The sequence below is a fragment of the Staurois parvus genome, unplaced genomic scaffold, assembly GCF_062004578.1.
Source record: "Staurois parvus isolate SC_StPar_1 unplaced genomic scaffold, SC_StPar_1.0 ptg000147l, whole genome shotgun sequence".
Classification (NCBI taxonomy): Eukaryota; Metazoa; Chordata; class Amphibia; order Anura; family Ranidae; genus Staurois; species Staurois parvus.
Window position 1 is genome coordinate 26,546,726 of NW_028317943.1, and position 18,524 is coordinate 26,565,249.

Genomic DNA, 18,524 nt, shown 5'->3' on the forward strand with positions numbered 1-18,524 from the left:
AACAGGCTATACATATAAGTTTCAGATTTATGAAGGAAAAGATAGTCACGTGGAGCCCCCCCCAGATGCCCAGACTACATGGGGAGCAGTGACAAGATAGTTTGGGACTTGGTGTTAACCTTTTTCTATTTGGGGTACCACATATACGTGGACAATTTTTATTCAAGCGTGTCACTATTTAGACATTTGTACATCTAGAAATGCGGCACCGTGCGACCTAATCGCTGGGGCTTCCCCCAACTGCTTGTAAATACCCCTCTTAGAAAGGGGGAAAAAGCCTGCTTGACAAATGAGGATGTCATTCAGCTGCCGCACCGACTTGTTTATTCTGACAGCAACAGGGTCTTGCTCTCAGAATATTCATAAGTAGGTGTGTTCAGTGCTTTTGGATAAGATTTTTCATCCGCAGTTAAAAAAAAAAAAAAAAAAAAAAAAGAGCATATATGCAGAAGCATGGGGGCCTGGGGTGGCCAGTAGGTGGATGGCCCTTATGCTTCGGCATATACAGTCAGGTCCATAAATATTGGGACATCGACACAATTCTGACATTTTTGGCTCTATACACCACCACAATGGATTTGAAATGAAACAAACAAGATGTGCTTTAACTGCAGACTGTCAGGTTTAATTTGAGGGTATTTACATCCAAATCAGGTGAACGGTGTAGGAATTACAACAGTTTGCATATGTGCCTCCCACTTGTTAAGGAACCAAAAGTAATGGGACAGAATAATAATCATAAATCAAACTTTCACTTTTTAATACTTGGTTGCAAATCCTTTGCAGTCAATTACAGCCTGAAGTCTGGAACGCATAGACATCACCAGACGCTGGGTTTCATCCCTGGTGATGCTCTGCCAGGCCTCTACTGCAACTGTCTTCATTTCCTGCTTGTTCTTGGGGCATTTTCCCTTCAGTTTTGTCTTCAGCAAGTGAAATGCATGCTCAATCGGATTCAGGTCAGGTGATTGACTTGGCCATTGCATAACATTCCACTTCTTTCCCTTAAAAAACTCTTTGGTTGCTTTTGCAGTATGCTTTGGGTCATTGTCCATCTGCACTGTGAAGCGGCGTCCAATGAGTTCTGAAGCATTTGGCTGAGTATGAGCAGATAATATTGCCCAGAACACTTCAGAATTCATCCTGCTGCTTTTGTCAGCAGTCACATCATCAATAAATACAAGAGAACCAGTTCCATTGGCAGCCATACATGCCCACGCCATGACACTACCACCACCATGCTTCCCTGATGAGGTGGTATGCTTAGGATCATGAGCAGTTCCTTTCCTTCTCCATACTCTTCTCTTCCCATCACTCTGGTACAAAATGATCTTGGTCTCATCTGTCCATAGGATGTTGTTCCAGAACTGTGAAGGCTTTTTTAGATGTCGTTTGGCAAACTCCAATCTGGCCTTCCTGTTTTTGAGGCTCACGAATGGTTTACATCTTGTGGTGAACCCTCTGTATTCACTCTGATGAAGTCTTCTCTTGATTGTTGACTTTGACACACATACACCTACCTCCTGGAGAGTGTTCTTGATCTGGCCAACTGTTGTGAAGGGTGTTTAAACATCAGGGAAAGAATTCTTCGGTCATCCACCACAGTTGTTTTCCATGGTCTTCCAGGTCTTTTGGTGTTGCTGAGCTCACCGGTGCGTTCCTTTTTTTTAAGAATGTTCCAAACAGTTGTTTTGGCCACGCCTAATGTTTTTGCTATCTCTCTGATGGGTTTGTTTTGTTTTTTCAGCCTAATGATGGCTTGCTTCACTGATAGTGACAGCTCTTTGGATCTCATCTTGAGAGTTGACAGCAACAGATTCCAAATGCAAATAGCACACTTAAAATGAACTCTGGACCTTTTATCTGCTCATTGTAAACGGGATAATGAGGGAATAACAAACACCTGGCCATGGAACAGCTGAGAAGCCAATTGTCCCATTACTTTTGGTCCCTTAACAAGTGGGAGGCACATATGCAAACTGTTGTAATTCCTACACCATTCACCTGATTTGGATGTAAATACCCTCAAATTAAAGCTGACAGTCTGCAGGTAAAGCACATCTTGTTCGTTTCATTTCAAATCCATTGTGGTGGTGTATAGAGCCAAAAATGTTAGAATTGTGTCGATGTCCCAATATTTATGGACCTGACTGTATACTTTATAATATTTTTTTGCACATTTCATGTGTGCCCACTTTTAGAAGTGGGTGGATACAGGGAGGTATATTCTAATGGTGGGCATACCACACACTTTTTTTCTGGCAGAGATTTCTTCTCTTTTTTTTTTTCTTCAGTCCACAGGCTGCATAAAAAAAAAAAAAAAAAAGAACATAGTATATACACCCAACAAGGGCCAGTGACGTACTGGTACATCACTGGACTTTGAGTGGTTATACCAGGATGATGCCTGCAGCTACAGGCATCAACCTGGTAAAGTTTTTTTTCAGCTGGCAATCGCCTTTCATGTAAAAGCAATCCTATTGGCTAATTATCTGTAGGATTGCTTTTACAAGCAGCAGGAGAAGATGCCCCCCTCCCCTGCTGCCTTCCACGGCCTTCTCCGGCAGTCCTGTGCCATTGGGGGAACCTGAGAATGCAGCCAGTATTTCTGCCAGCTGATTGGAGACTGGAATGGTGCCAGTCATCTCTACTGTATAGTCTTAAGAAATCGGAAGCTACGAACATTTCATCACTTCAGTTTCTCAGGATATAAACAGCGCCATTTGTAAATTGGGAAAGCATCTGATCACACCGATCTTGGTGAGATTAGATAATGTAAGGGCAGAGGAGATATCTAGAGTCTGATAGACCCCAGATTTCTCAAAAAAGAATATATGACAATGCCCATTGGAGTTATAGGGGATATTTGCTTTCCCTGTGATAGCATTAAAAGTGATCAGAAAAAAAATGCCCCCCCCCCCCCAAAGCTACCCCTCTTTGGAAAGTAGACACCCCAAAATATTTACTGAGAGGCATTACCACGTTTGAATTCACTGAGCTCCTGAGAGCGACCCGTTCTTTCACAAATGTTTGTAAAAGTCTACATGCCTAGGTGGTTGATTTTATACACCTGTGGCCATGGAGGTGATTGGAACGTGCGTACGTGTGTGTGTTATATTGAGGGGAAATTTAATTCATGCTTGCTCAAGTCATTATGATTAGGTCCTGACTCCTTGTCAGAATGTATAAGTATTTTTTATTATGGAGAATACAACAGAGGAATTAGTCAATTGACTAAGATTGGAAGAGATACCTATGACTCTGGTGAATAAATGGAATAAGTCATAATAGGGGAGATCTTAGAAATAAAAGAAGTGAGTGGATGTCTAAGCGCATAACTTTTTTAACCACTTGCCTACTGGGCACTTATACCCCCTTCTTTACCAGGCCAATTTTCAGCTTTCAGCGCTGTTGCACTTTGACAATTGCGAGGTCATGCAAGATTGTACCCATATGAAATTTTTTTTTCATTTTTTTTCTCACAAATAGAGCTTTCTTTTGGTGGTATTTAATCGCCGCTGCGCACTTTACTTTTTGCGCTATAAACAAAAAAATTGCAAAAAATTTGAAAAAAAAAGTTTTTGTTTCTATTATAAAATTTTTTAAAACAGGTAATTTTTCTCCTTCACTGATGTGCGTTGAGGCAGCACTGATGAGCACTGATAGGCAGCACTGAAGGGCACTGATAGGCAGCACTAATGAGGTGGCACGGATAGGCGGCACTGATGATGGGTACTGATAGACAGCACTGATAGGTGGCACTGACTGGCACCACTGCTGAGCACTGACTGGCACCACTGCTGGGCACTGACTGGCGCAACTGCTGGGCACTGACTGGCACAACCGCTGGGCACTGACTGGTGGCACTGACTAGCAGCACTGATGGGCTGCACTGATGGGCACTGGTGGGTGACACTGGTGAGCACAGGTGTGTGGCACTGCTGGGTGTCACTGCTGTGCACAGGTGGGTGCACTGCTGGGCACAGGTGGGTGGCACTGCTGGGCACCGATCATCAGGGCACTGATCATCAGTGCCGATCCTTGCTCTGACAACTGCTGGTTCTCGGCACTACTTTCCTCACGCTCTAACAGCGCAAGGAAAGTGCAGCCGAGAACTGGCAATTGCATTTCCCTGTGATCAGCGTGTCATTGGACACGGCTGATCACGTGGTAAAAGGCCGCTGTGATTGCCCTTTCACCACATCGCGTGATCAGCTGTGTCCGTAGGACACAGCGATCACTGAGATCGACGGGTGCACATCCCTGGGGGCGCGCAGGAGTTTGCATTCTGGGAGGACGTCATATGACGCCCTCCCAGAACTGGCTGGCCGCAGTGTAGCCATCATTTGGCTATCTGCGGTTGGCAAATAGTTAAAGTGACATCATCATTGCAAAACAAAAGCAGTTCTCTACAATAGAAGAGTTTTAATTATTTCTCTGGCAGCATGTGTCTCCTCTGTTCGCTCCATTGATTAGCTGCATCCTTTTTCAGCATCCAACACTTCTGAGTGTGCCAGATACCTTGTGTCCCTGAACCATTTGTCACTTCTCTGTTCTATGGTGACATAGGCTTTAGTGATAAGGACTGTAAACAAATGAACAGTTTCCCAGTTTAAGAGGAAAGAATCTGCTCTCTTGCCAGACTATTCATTTCAACATAAGATTAAATGTGCATTTAATGTATTTTTTGCATGTTATTCACATGTGGAATCCTACTTATGTAGACATCCAAAAGCCTTGAAACTGCTGTGGGGTGCTGACTTTTTGGATGTGATGTCTGCCTGCTCAGCTGACTCACCCAAGTGACACTCTATAGCACAGATGTCAAACTGATGGTCCTCCTGCTGTTGCGGAACTACAAATCCCATGAGGCATTGCAAAGCCGACAGTTGCAAGCATGAATCCCACAGGCAGAGGTATGATGGGACTTGTAGTTCTGCAACAGCTGGAGGAACGTCAGTTTGATATCCCTGCTCTAGAGTGTTCCCTCTCTCTTCTGCCCCAGAAGTTTCATAAACGTTTATTTAGGGAGGTGAGAGTAGGGGTTGAGGTGCGGGACCAGCACAGGTAGATACTGTATGGGCTGTGACATACAAGTCACATTTCATTTTCTAGCATGTTCAAAGGCACATTGCAAGTGTATGAAATTTATGGAAAAGATAGACATTTTACCTGCTTTTTTTGAAGTTGGTGAAAGGGTCTCTTTAATTCTGAATCTCTTTCCTTTCTTTTTTAGATTACATGTAGCTATTCAGCTTGGAAAAATCAGCAGCGAAAAAAGGAAATGAATGATAAGGAGCATACATATCCATGGAAATACTCCAAGGTGGAAGCACTGGTGGTCGATGAGGGCAGTCTGGTGTCTATTCGAATATTCAGCACTGTTTTGAAATTGCTATTCACTCATGCCAGGCTGGCAAAGTTGGTGATTCTTGGTATGTGGGGACGGTTAGAGATTTACTTTTGTTATGAAAGGCAGAAATAATAGTAAATTGCACGCAAACCCTTTTTTCTTTGGCTATCTCAGTCTATTCTGCTAAAGGAAATACATAGTGATGTCTTATATAATTTCTTTATTCATAAATTTGTTCAGATGACTTTAGTCAGGTAGATGTGAAATGTTGCATGTACAGTCAGGTCCATAAATATTGGGACATCGACACAATTTTAACATTTTTGGCTCTATACACCACCACAATGGATTTGAAATGAAACGAACAAGATGTACTTTAACTGCAGACTGTCAGCTTTAATTTGAGGGTATTTATATCTAAATCAGGTGAACGGTGTAGGAATTACAACAGTTTGCATATGTGCCTCCCACTTGTTAAGGGATCAAAAGTAATGGGACAGAATAATAATCATAAATCAAACTTTCACTTTTTAATATTTGGTTGCAAATCCTTTGCAGTCAATTATAGCCTGAAATCTGGAACGCATAGACCTCAACAGACACTGGGTTTCATCCCTGGTGATGCTCTGCCAGGCCTCTACTGCAACTGTCTTCATTTCCTGCTTGTTCTTGGGGCATTTTCCCTTCAGTTTTGTCTTCAGCAAGTGAAATGCATGCTCAATCGGATTCAGGTCAGGTGATTGACTTGGCCATTGCATAACATTCCACTTCTTTCCCTTAAAAAACTCTTTGGTTGCTTTTGCAGTATGCTTTGGGTCATTGTCCATCTGCACTGTGAAGCGGCGTCCACTGAGTTCTGAAGCATTTGGCTGAGTATGAGCAGATAATATTCCCGAAACACTTCAGAATTCATCCTGCTGCTTTGGTCAGCAGTCGCATCATCAATAAATACAAGAGAACCAGTTCCATTGGCAGCCATACATGCCCACGCCATGACACCACCACCACCATGCTTCACTGATGAGGTGGTATGCTTAGGATCAGGAGCAGTTCCTTTCCTTCTCCATACTCTTCTCTTCCCATCACTCTGGTACAAGTTGATCTTGGTCTCATCTGTCCATAGGATGTTGTTCCAGAACTGTGAAGGCTTTTTTAGATTTCGTTTGGCAAACTCTAATCTGGCCTTCCTGTTTTTGAGGCTCACAAATGGTTTACATCTTGTGGTGAACCCTCTGTATTCACTATGGTGAAGTCTTCTCTTGATTGTTGACTTTGACACACATACACCTACCTCCTGGAGAGTGTTCTTGATCTGGCCAACTGTTGTGAAGGGTGTTTTCTTCACCAGGGAAAGAATTCTTCGGTCTTCCACCACAGTTGTTTTCTGTGGTCTTCCGGGTCTTTTGGTGTTGCTGAGCTCATCAGTGCGTTCCTTCTTTTTAAGAATGTTCCAAACAGTTGTTTTGGCCACGCCTAATGTTTTTGCTATCTCTCTGATGGGTTTGTTTTTTCAGCCTAATAATGGCTTCCTTCATTGATAGTGACAGCTCTTTGGATCTCATCTTCAGAGTTGACAGCAACAGATTCCAAATGCAAATAGCACACTTGAAATGAACTCTGGACCTTTTATCTGCTCATTGTAATTGGGATAAGGGAATAACACACACCTGGCCATGGAACAGCTGAGAAGCCAATTGTCCCATTTACTTTTGGTCCCTTAACAAGTGGGAGGCACATATGCAAACTGTTGTAATTCCTACACCGTTCACCTGATTTGAATACCCTCAAATTAAAGCTGACAGTCTGCAGTTAAAGTACATCTTGTTTGTTTCATTTCAAATCCATTGTGGTGGTATATAGAGCCAAAAATGTTAGAATTGTGTCGATGTCCCAATATTTATGGACCTGACTGTAGGTAGTTAATATTTGCTTTTTTGCAGCCAGCATCTGGTGAGTGTGATACAGCAGGGTTACTGATATCGTTTTTCTTTTTTTCTGTGTTCTGTGACTGTGCACCCTGATGCAGAATCTTTTGTTAAACACAAGTGCTGATGGAGGAGTTTCAAATGACTCTGCAGAGGAACAACCCTCAGTGTGGTTTCTTGTTAGACAGCATAGACTGCAGCTTGGAAGCACCATATATTCAGTGTTTACTTGTAATATAAGGACTCAAGGATAAGGATACAAATATCAAAATGTAGGAACACACAGTTTATAAACATATATATTCTTTAAAACGTGACCAAAAACCACTGTAGTTTCTTTCCCTTTTAATACACACACTTGTTATTAAAATCTCCTTTTCATGCAGGAAAAGATTAGCTAAAGGGAAACTGTAGAACATATTTAGTAATAAACACTTTGATTTAAATTAAATTTGCCTGACATTTTTGATGTGACATTTTTATAAATCCATTGGTTCTCTTTTTAGTGGCTATTCCTATGTCACACTGTGTTGTTGGTGCACAACGAAATTGAGAGGGAGCGAGAGTCTGCCTAGGAATTGTTTTAGTTTCATTTACTTTATATTGGGTTTAATGCTATTTCTGCCAAGACAGTTTTTTTTTTGTGTGTTTTTTTTTCTTTTTTGCACGCATGCACGTATAGACCTGGCGGTAAAGGGGTTAAAGTGAACCGTAGACCGCCAGCTGGCATAAAAGAGCAGTAAAGTGTAATCATTTTTCTGCAACATTTAGAAGGAAGCACAGCATGTCTATATAAAAGGCAAATATGCCTGCCCCTGTATATATGCCATTATAAATCACATAAAGAAACTTGATTTTGTGATTTTCAATGAACATTGATATAGATAATTTTTTCTTACTCATCACATAACACATACTGTATGTGTAATAGAAATATATATATAGGGATGCTAAAAAAACATGTTACATGTTCCACCCATTTTCAGCCCTGGTCCACACTTGTGCGGTTCTTTCGGCCTGTTTTTTGCGTGGCATCTGCAGGAAAAATAATATATTTACATTTTTGTTTCTGCAAGAAAAGTGCATTTAATATTTTTTTCTGCAAAGGTGAGCTTATCCTTTAATCACTTACCCTAGGTTCATACCTAAGCATTTTCTGCAGCATTTCAGAAATGCAGTGCAGTCCATTTAACATTATTTCCTATGGGACAGGTTCACATCTCTGCATTTTCACCCGGTGTGTTTTTTGGAAAGTGTCTGACTTTTTTTTTAACGCAAAATGTTGCGTTTTTGATTCTATAGACTTCAATGGGAACACGCATGTATTGTGTTTTTGATGCGTTTTACGTTTAAAATCTGCCTAGCAACAAAAAAAGAACCCTGCAAAACGCAAAAAAAACGCAATGCAAAAACACATCAAACACAACCTGCATAGGCGTGAACCTAGACTTACTGAGTATGCAGCTTCTTTTTTCTTTTATACCATGCCTATGTTCCTGTTTAAGCTGATGTAATGGTCATTGCCCCAGGTTCCCTGTTGCAGGGTGGCTCCTTTCTCTTGCAGTGTCCTTTGGAACCACCCCTGCATGCAAATACCAAAGTTGTGTGTGACGATGTAGACCAGTGTTTCTCAACTTTTTTACTCTGGATTAACTCTTGGCAAAAGTTTGAGATCTCGGGGGAACCCCTAACAAAAAATTGCAGATCTACAGCTCATGGAACATTGGATCTGATAAACGAGCTGTAGATATAACAACAACAATTGTAGAAATGGCTTTAAAAAATTGTATAAATAATAGAAAAAAATCTTACCTCCTTAATGTGAAAATTGGGCCTGCTTTTTTTTCTGCACAAAAATCTGCAATATATATGCATTTTTCTGCACAGAAAAGAAAAACTCATCCGACACCAACATTGTGGTGTGAACAGGGCACATAGAAATCAGTTTTTTCCTTTATGTCCTTGCAGGGACCTGTGTTAGTAAAACACATGTCCCTGCAAATGGTGTGAACAATGCCAAAAATATTCTATGGAAGGCAAATCTGCTTGTTTTTTTTCCATCAGTTTTTATGCACGAATGGTGTGAACGAGGCCCTATTGAACTTGAACAGAACTCCCAAATGTTGTGATTCATAAATAAGGCAGACTGCAGGAACAGTTGAGCCTTGTTCACAACATATATGCATAGGAATTGATGAAAAAAACGGTGCAGATTTGACATGCATAAAATATTTTGGGCTTGTTCACACCACGTGTAGTAGAGACGTGTATTTTTCTAATGCAGGTCTCTGCAAGGACATAAAGAAAACAATTGATTTCTATGTGCACTGTTCACACCACAATGCTGCAGTCGGGTGACTTTTTTCTGTGCCGAAAAATGCATGTATTTTGCGTATTTCTGTGCAGAATATATACAATACCAATGTTTTCAATGCACACTGACAGTACTGTCAGTGTCCTCTCATACCTCCTCTGTAGTTACAGCTCCTGTGAACTCAGAGGGCGGTGCCAGGATGGGTCCAGAGAGTGGGAGCTTGTGGCTGAATGTTGCAGGAGGTGAGGTTCTGTGTATGGCAATGGCTGAATACAGATTGATGTGGGGGGGAGCAGAGAGCAAGAGAACACAGCTGAATGTAGCGGGAGGTGACATCCTGTGTATAGCTGCACTGAGTGCAGACTGCAGAGAACAGGAGCCCATGGCTGGGTCACACTGAATATAGCAGGAGGTGACATACTGTGTATATCAGCACTGACTGCAGAGAACAGGAGCCCATGGCTGGATCACACTGAATGTAGCAGGAGGTGACATACTGGGTATATCGGCACTGGCTGCAGAGAACAGGAGCCCATGGCTGGATCACACTGAATGTAGCAGGAGGTGACATACTGTGTATATCAGCACTGACTGCAGAGAACAGGAGCCCATGGCTGGATCACACTGAATGTAGCAGGAGGTGACATACTGTGTATATCGGCACTGACTGCAGAGAACAGGAGCCCATGGCTGGATCACACTGAATGTAGCAGGAAGTGACATACTGTGTATATCAGCACTGACTGCAGAGAACAGGAGCCCATGGCTGGATCACACTGAATGTAGCAGGAGGTGACATACTGGGTATATCGGCACTGGCTGCAGAGAACAGGAGCCCATGGCTGGATCACACTGAATATAGCAGGAGGTGACATACAGTGTATATCGGCACTGAATGTAGAGAACAGGAGCCCATGGCTGGATCATACTGAATGCAGCAGGAGTTGACATACTGTGTATATCGACGCAGACTGCAGAGAACAGGAGACCATGGCTGGATCATACTGAATGTAGCAGGAGGTGACATACTGTGTATATCGGCACTGAATGCAGAGAACAGGAGCCCATGGCTGGATCTCACTGAATGTAGCAGGAGGTGACATCCTGTGTATAGCTGCACTGACTGCAGACTGCAGAGAACAGGAGCCTATGGCTGGATCACACTGAATGTAGCAGGAGGCGAGATCATATTAGCTTTATGTACAGTTATGGCATATCCTAAAGCTATTATGATCTCACCTCCAGCTACATTAAGTTTGATCCAGCCATGGTCTCCTGTCTTCTACTGTATAGTCTGCAGTCAGTGCTGCTATATACAGGATGTCACCTCCTGTTCTCTATTCCACTTCTCAGGAATCTGCATTCACCCTTTCCATACACAGGATCTCTCCTTCCGATCCAACCATGTGCTCGTTTTTTCTGCTCCCCCCCCCCTCCACAGTGTGCATCACTGCTACCATTCACACAGCATCACACCTCCTGATTTAGCCATGTGCTTCAACTCTCTGCTCTCCCATCCACAGTCTGCATCACTGTCACCATACAGACAGGCTCTCACCTCCCGATCCAGCCATGTGGTCCTGCTCTGTGCTTACCCTCTACGTAGTTTGTTTTCAGTGTCGAGATAGGATGTCACCTCCTCTATCAGCTCCCACTCTCTGTGCACTGCTCCCAGGGCCTCCCTCTGAGCTCACAGGATCTGGAACTACAGAGGAGGCATCGGGTGTCAATGTGCGCTGACAGTACTGTACTGTACTGTCTCCCTTTTATATTGTAAAGTGCAGGGCAAGCTGTTGGCACTGTATAAATTCTGTATAACAATTTGAAATGTTCAGTACATATAAATTTTCATTCGTTCCACTGACTAGTGCCCTCTGCACATTGTTACTACCCTTTACTCTGCCTTATTAAATAAACCCTTAGCTGGCTAAGTGTGATAAGTATGGGGCAAACTGTTTTGAACTATTGCTGTTTAAAGTATTCTGCTAATCATAATCTAACTCACTTTAAAGTTTTATCCCTGCATTTATAAAATAGAAAAAAAAAATCTCATGAACAGATGTATATTTGCTCATGTAATTATGCTTTTCTTTTTAATGTAGGTGATATTCGTCAGTTGCCCAGTATTGAGCCAGGAAACTTGTTGGCTGATATGTTTGCTACATTTAAAGGAATGAACTGGGCAGTTGAGCTTAAGACCAATCACAGAGCAGAGTCACAGCTCATTGTGGATAATGCAACACGGTAAGAGGCAAAAGGAGAAAATATATAATCAAGGAATGTCTGAACGATTCATTTAGTCAGCTAAATCGATTGTTTAACCACTTGACAACCGCTCTGACGTCCTCCCAGAATGCGCCCCCCCCCGATCACATGACTAGGTAATAGGCTAATCACAGTGGCCGTTTACCAAGTGATCAGCTGTGTCCAATGACACAGCAGATCACAAAGTAAATACAGTTGCTGGTTATCGGCAACTCTTTCCTCACTCTATCACACCATGAGGAAAGTACTGCTGATGACCAGCAAATGTCACAGAGCAGATCTGCCCTGATCATCAGTGCCCAGTAGTGCCATCAGTACTGCCCATGAGTGCCACCCAGCAGTGCTGCCTATCAGTGCAGCATCATCAGTGCCTCCTCATCAATGCCCATCAGTGCTGCCTATCCATGCCACCTCATTAGTTCCCATCAGTGCAGCCTCATCAACGCACATTAGTGAAGGAGAAAAATGACCTGTTTACAAAATGTTATAATAGAAAAAAAGAAAAAAAATTTTTCAAATATTTTTTGGTTTTTTTTGTTTATAGTGCAAATAAGAAAAAACTCCAGTGGCACTTAAATACCACCAAAGAAAGCTCTATTTGTGTGAAAAAATGATAATTTCATATGGGTACAGTGTTGTCATTCAAAGTGCAAAAGCACTGAAAGCTGAAAATTGGCCTGGGCAGGAAGGGGGAAAAAGTGCCCAATAGGCAACTGGTTAATCGATCAATGAACAGAAATGCCTCCAATAACAAAATATTTAAAAAAATGAATTAAACTGACTTAATTATTCTCAAGTTGATTTAATTATTCTGTAAGATATCAGGGAAAATATAAATGTTGTAGTAACTAATCCTTATGTAGGACAAATTATTATTTTTCTATACAGATACAACTATATTAGTTTATTTAAAAACATAAAACGTCATTGAGGGTCTGACAGCCTTAACTTTTTGGGTATAGCAGCATTTAAATTGGAAACTTTTTCTACACAGAGGTGGAATTGCAGACATAGCTATTAAAATATTAATTTTACACATAAAAATAATTTGCACACTTTAAACCACTATTTGAGTATCACTATGTTATAACACACAAACTTCTAAAATAATGATTATGAATAAATAAACTGTGGTACTATTCCCAAACCCTTTTTGACAATAGGATATTCTGTAAGGATAAAGTATTTTTGTATATGATCAGCATATATACATTAAAATATTGTTTTACCATTTTAAAGTCATTATAAATATGTCCTTGATAACTATCAATTTTACCCAGTAAATCTTTTAAACCGTCCTTTGTAGGGAATCTAATATTTCATCCTGATTACATCCTTTAATATATCATCATGTTTTATCCGTACACATCAAAACATTAATGAACCCTGTGAGAATCCTTCTCAACATCATACTCAACAATATCACGATTTTGTCTGATACAATATTAACCACAAGCCTACAGGGCACTTGTACCCCCTTCCTGCCTGTGGATCGACAGGATTGGGATTTTATGTGATAGACCAACACAAAGTGGCACATAATTGTGATGTGGAAGGAAATTAATAAGCTTCACCTTTCCACAATTTTTTACAAATAAATATCTGAAAAGTGTGGCATGCATTTGTATTCAGCCCGCCGAGTCAATACTTTGTAGAACCACCTTTCACTGCAATTACAGCTGCAAGTTTTTTTGGGATGTCTCTACCAGCTTTGCACATCTAGAGAGAGAGATATTTGCCGATTCTTTGCAAAATAGCTCAAACTCTCTCAGATTGAATGGAGAGTATCTGTGAACAGCAAGTCTTGCCACAGATTTTCAATTGGATTTAGGTCTGGACTTTGACTGGGCCATTCTAACATGAATATGCTTTGATCTAAACCATTCCATTGTAGCTCTGGCTGTATATTTAGGGTCATTGTCCTGCTGGAAGGTTTACCTGTATTTGTCTCTATCAATCTTCCCATCAACTCTGATCAGCTTCTTGTCCCTGCTGAAGAAAAGCATCCCCACAACATGCTGTTGCCACCACCATGTTTCACGGTGGGGATGGTGTGTTCAGGGTGATGTGCAGCGTTAGTTTTCCGCCACACATAGCGTATTGCTTTTAGGCCAAAAAGTTCAATTTCTGACCAGAGCGCCTTCTTCCACATGTTTGCTGTGCCCCCCACATGGCTTCTCGCAAACTGCAAATGGGACTTCTTATGGCTTTCTTTCAATAATGGCTTTCTGCTTGCCACTCTTCCATAAAGGCCAGATTTGTGGAGTGCAAGACTAATATTTGGCTGCTTCTCTGATTAATGCTCTCCTTGCCTGGCCTGTCAGTTTATTTGGATGGCCATGTCTTGGTAGCTTTGCAGTTGTGCCATACTCTTTCCATTTTTAGATGATGGATTGAACAGTGCTCCGTGAGATGTTCAATGCTTGGGTTATTGTTTTATAACCTAACCCTGCTTTAATCTTATCCACAGCTTTATCCCTTACCTGTCTGGTGTGTTCCTTGGCCTTCATGATGCTGTTTGTTCACTAATGTTCTCTAACAAACCGTGAGGGTTTCACAGAACAGCTGTATTTATACTGAGATTAAATTACACACAGGTGGACTCTATTTACTAATGAGGTGACTTCTGAAGGCAATTGGTTACACTAGAGTTTAGTTAGGGGTATCAGAGTAAAGGGGGCTGATTACAAATGCACACCATGCTTTTCAGATATTTATTTGTAAAAATATTTTAAAATCATTTTTCTTCCACTTCACAATTATGTGCCGCTTTGTGTTGATCTATGACATAAAATCCATTTCCGTTTTTGGTTGTAACATGACAAAATGTGAACAATTTCAAGGGGTATGAATACTTTTTTCAAGGCTCTGTATTTGTTCAGATTGTATTTGTGTAATATTAAAATTTGATGAGCTGAATCATTTAAGTGTGACACATATGAAAAAAAAATCAGGAAGGGGGTAAATACTTTTTCACATAGTATATAGTCTTGTACAGTGAGCTGATGCCTATTCTGCAGAATATTATTATTTTTTTTTTTCTCAAGCATCTCCAATCAGCAGTGTTTGATCTTTGATGCTGTGCTACATTTTGATGGGAATGAAAAACCTGTTGAGATACCTGGTGAAGAGAAGAAATGCATTCTGGTTTCTTTGGCTGGTGAATCTGGTATGTAGTGTGTTGAAAATGGGGACTGTCACTAATTGTGTTTTAAAAGCAAGGGACAACTTATGGAAGTTACTGTTACATACACGTGCGTACCCTGTCCTGTGTTTGGATTTGCGAGTGTGTGCAGGACAGCGGGGGTTACAATTCCATTTTTCTTTAACAAATGTTATTTTATTTTTTTTTTATGTTTATTTTTATTTAACTTTATTGATATCACAAGGGGGTTAACAAACCCCCTTGTGATGGCATTGGACAGGTGACCAGTACACTTTATAGAGACATCAAGGGTCCAATAGATCCCAATATCTCCCCTGCCATCCACTGCATCTGAGCCAAGATCTGCGCAGTTACATACTTCCCTGGCTGTATCAGTCAGCGAATGACAGTTCTTAAACCGGAACTGAGGAATGGTTGTTCCTCTGTCTCCTCCAGCCTGCTATTTTAAAGCTCTGCGATGTGTTCTGGGGCTTCCGGTAAAAGTGGGAGGGACCAGGAACCACATGGATGGAAGTGATGGAACTGTGCCACCTGCACCGTGCATGTGATTGGCAGCTATACAACCGCCAAGTCTCTTTCGCTTTACAGCTGGGAGCCAGCTAAGGAAAACAGCTTCTACTGCCATCAGCTTGTGCTTAACCCTTCACACAGCATATGTCCAAGGAGCTGAACTAATTAAACGATAAAATAACAAAACCCACTTTTACATGTTTTGGCCCACACACCTGGGGCTTGGTCACAGAGGTGACCAATCCCCAGTGTGTGGGGCGAAACATGTCAGAGGGCCTGGCTGGAGTGGCACTGGCTAATCTAGAGGCCACACTCATCCACGTATTCATGCACTGGGTCGATGAGCGGTGCTTCTTCCTTTTTCTGATGATGCTTCTACACCCCTGAATGGTGCATGTGTGTCTGCTCCCTTCACTGCAACCGGTGGGGAGATCCTTATCTCAGTTTAGAGTGGCACTGCAGGTTATACCTAGATCACTGTGAAAAATCACTTATTTAGCCTCATTTCAGAGATCTTTCATGCATTTTTATTTTTTCCTTTAGATGTCCTCTGATGGCCAGTATCACGCAACCTACTTTCTGTGAGCCCAGGTCATCCTGGATGCTCCCCTCCTGTTAATGGACAGTAAAAAGAGAAGCAGCACAGTGATATGCTCATCTCTGTTATTCTGATGTCTCATTCTAACAGCATGTTGCTTGTCAGAACCTGATTGGCTGTTTGTACTGCTTTTTCCTTTTACACTCCAGTTCTGTTGTACAGGAACTGCAAGAGGCTGAGATCAGGTCAAATTCAGGGACTGCTTGCATTTTAAAAAGAAACCTAATGATGAATTAATGATTACAGAGCTTCATTTATTTTTGTGTCTTTTATGTCTGCCTGGAGTTCAGCTTTGAAGAACTGAGTTCTAATCCCATTGAACAAATAAGCACATTTTTACTTGTCATTTACAGTGTGAAATATACTTCTTTTGTAACTCTTAGCGACGATATTGCAATTATACGTATTCAAGACAATTACATTTGAGAGACTGGTTTCTTTGGCAGTTGATAATTCAGATGGTCATTCTGTGGTTTATTCTTTCTTGCCCTGACTGATTTTTATGGCATGAACCAATATACATTTTATTCAGATATTTAATACCCTGTCTGCTGTTAAATTCAATTTACTTTGTCAATCACAGATTTAATTACAGCTATAAAAGCATTGATTGAGGATGGCCCAGGACTGCAGGATGATAAACACTCTCAGTTCATTGCATTTAGGAGGTAAGGTATTAAAAGAGAATGTGTAGTGATTTTCTTTATACAGAATCTTCTTTTTTTATTGTAATCAGGTCTCAAAAATACAGTTTTGGAAAATATTTTTTTTCTTGTGTAAATATTAATGACCACTATAGCAAAAAATGTGAATTCTGGTAACTGTACAGGGTTAATACCTTTTATTCATAGTACTTTGATTATGAATTCCTTTATTCATTTCAGGTGTTTTGTGTTTCTCCATATTTATATTCAAGCCAATCTTTCTACCCCCCCCCGAGCACTCAACAGGTGACTCATAGCCTTAGCTGTGTTTATTTTTCTGTAAGCCTGTGAAGAGGGGGTGTCCCTTTCTTCCAATCAGCTGTCAGATATCAGGGAACTCTGTGCTCTATGCTCTGCAGTGTGTGTGATATCAGATCCCTGCCCCCTGCTGCTATAGTGGAGGAAAAATACGTTGACATGTGTATTTTTGGAACGATCTGTAGACGAGATTGCTGCAGATTAACAGGTACTACCTATGTAGGAGGATTTGTTTAATCTCTGAGCTACACCTGAGACTAGTCACTTCACTGGGCATATGTATAATGTTGCTGTAACTACCTGACCTTTAAAAGTGTAGTAAACTCGTTGAACAAAAAAAAAAAAAGTTTTGTGCTGCAAGGTACCGTATTTTTCGCTCCATAAGACGCACTTTTTTCCCCCCAAAAAGGGGGGAAAATGTCAGCGCGTCTTATGGAGCGAATATAGAGCGGCCGGTCCGGTATTTCCACCGCGGCCGTGTCAGAATACCGGGCCGGCCGCTCAGCTCTGCAGCGGGACCTTATGGAGATGACTGTTGACCTTTGAAGAGGTGGGGAGCGGGTACCTGAATTTGACAGGTACCCGCTCTTACTTCTTTGTTCTTTGATCTTACCTGTTCCTCTATCCAGCGGCGTGCTGTCTTCCCGGCTTCTGTAGTGTGGGCACTGGGCATGACAGCCGGGTGCCAAGTGCGCATGCGCAAGAAGCGGTGCTTTTTGTGAATGGTAAGGCGGTACCTGGGACACATGACAGATCCCAGAAGCCACCGGACCAATCACAAAGCGCAAGTGCTTCTCGCTCATGAGCACTGGGCACCTGGCTGTCATGCCGAGCGCCATTACAGAAGCCGGGAAGACAGCGCGCAGCTGGATCGAGGAACAGGTAAGATCAAACAAAAACTCTGCGGAAGTAAGAGCGGGTACCTGTCAAATTTAGGTACCCGCTCCCCACCTCCCCAAAGGTCAGCAGTCATCTGTACTGTCCGCAGTCTCTGGTCATCCCTGTGCTGTCCGCAGTCTCTGGTCATCCCTGTGCTGTCCGCAGTCTCTGGTCATCTCCTGTACTGTGTCTGCAGTCTCTGGTCATCCCTGTGCTGTCCGCAGTCTCTGGTCATCCCTGTGCTGTCCGCAGTCTCTGGTCATCCCTGTGCTGTCCGCAGTCTCTGGTCATCCCTGTGCTGTCCGCAGTCTCTGGTCATCCCTGTGCTGTCCGCAGTCTCTGGTCATCCCTGTGCTGTCCGCAGTCTCTGGTCATCCCTGTGCTGTCCGCAGTCTCTGGTCATCCCTGTGCTTTCCGCAGTCTCTGGTCATCCCTGTGCTGTCCGCAGTCTCTGGTCATCCCTGTGCTGTCCGCAGTCTCTGGTCATCCCTGTGCTGTCCGCAGTCTCTGGTCATCCCTGTGCTGTCCGCAGTCTCTGGTCATCCCTGTGCT

At 42.1% G+C, this 18,524-nt stretch overlaps 1 protein-coding gene across 2 annotated transcripts in view; it reads left to right on the forward strand.

Moving 5' to 3' along the window:
- Positions 1-18,524, forward strand: part of HELB (DNA helicase B) — a 64,771-nt gene that overhangs the window by 22,690 nt on the left and 23,557 nt on the right. For both annotated transcript variants that reach the window (XM_089674179.1, XM_089674180.1), the window contains exons 5-8: positions 5,237-5,435; positions 11,695-11,836; positions 14,905-15,026; positions 16,715-16,799. In XM_089674179.1, the coding sequence (XP_089530305.1) occupies positions 5,237-5,435; positions 11,695-11,836; positions 14,905-15,026; positions 16,715-16,799 (548 nt within the window). The remainder of the gene's footprint in view (positions 1-5,236; positions 5,436-11,694; positions 11,837-14,904; positions 15,027-16,714; positions 16,800-18,524) is intronic.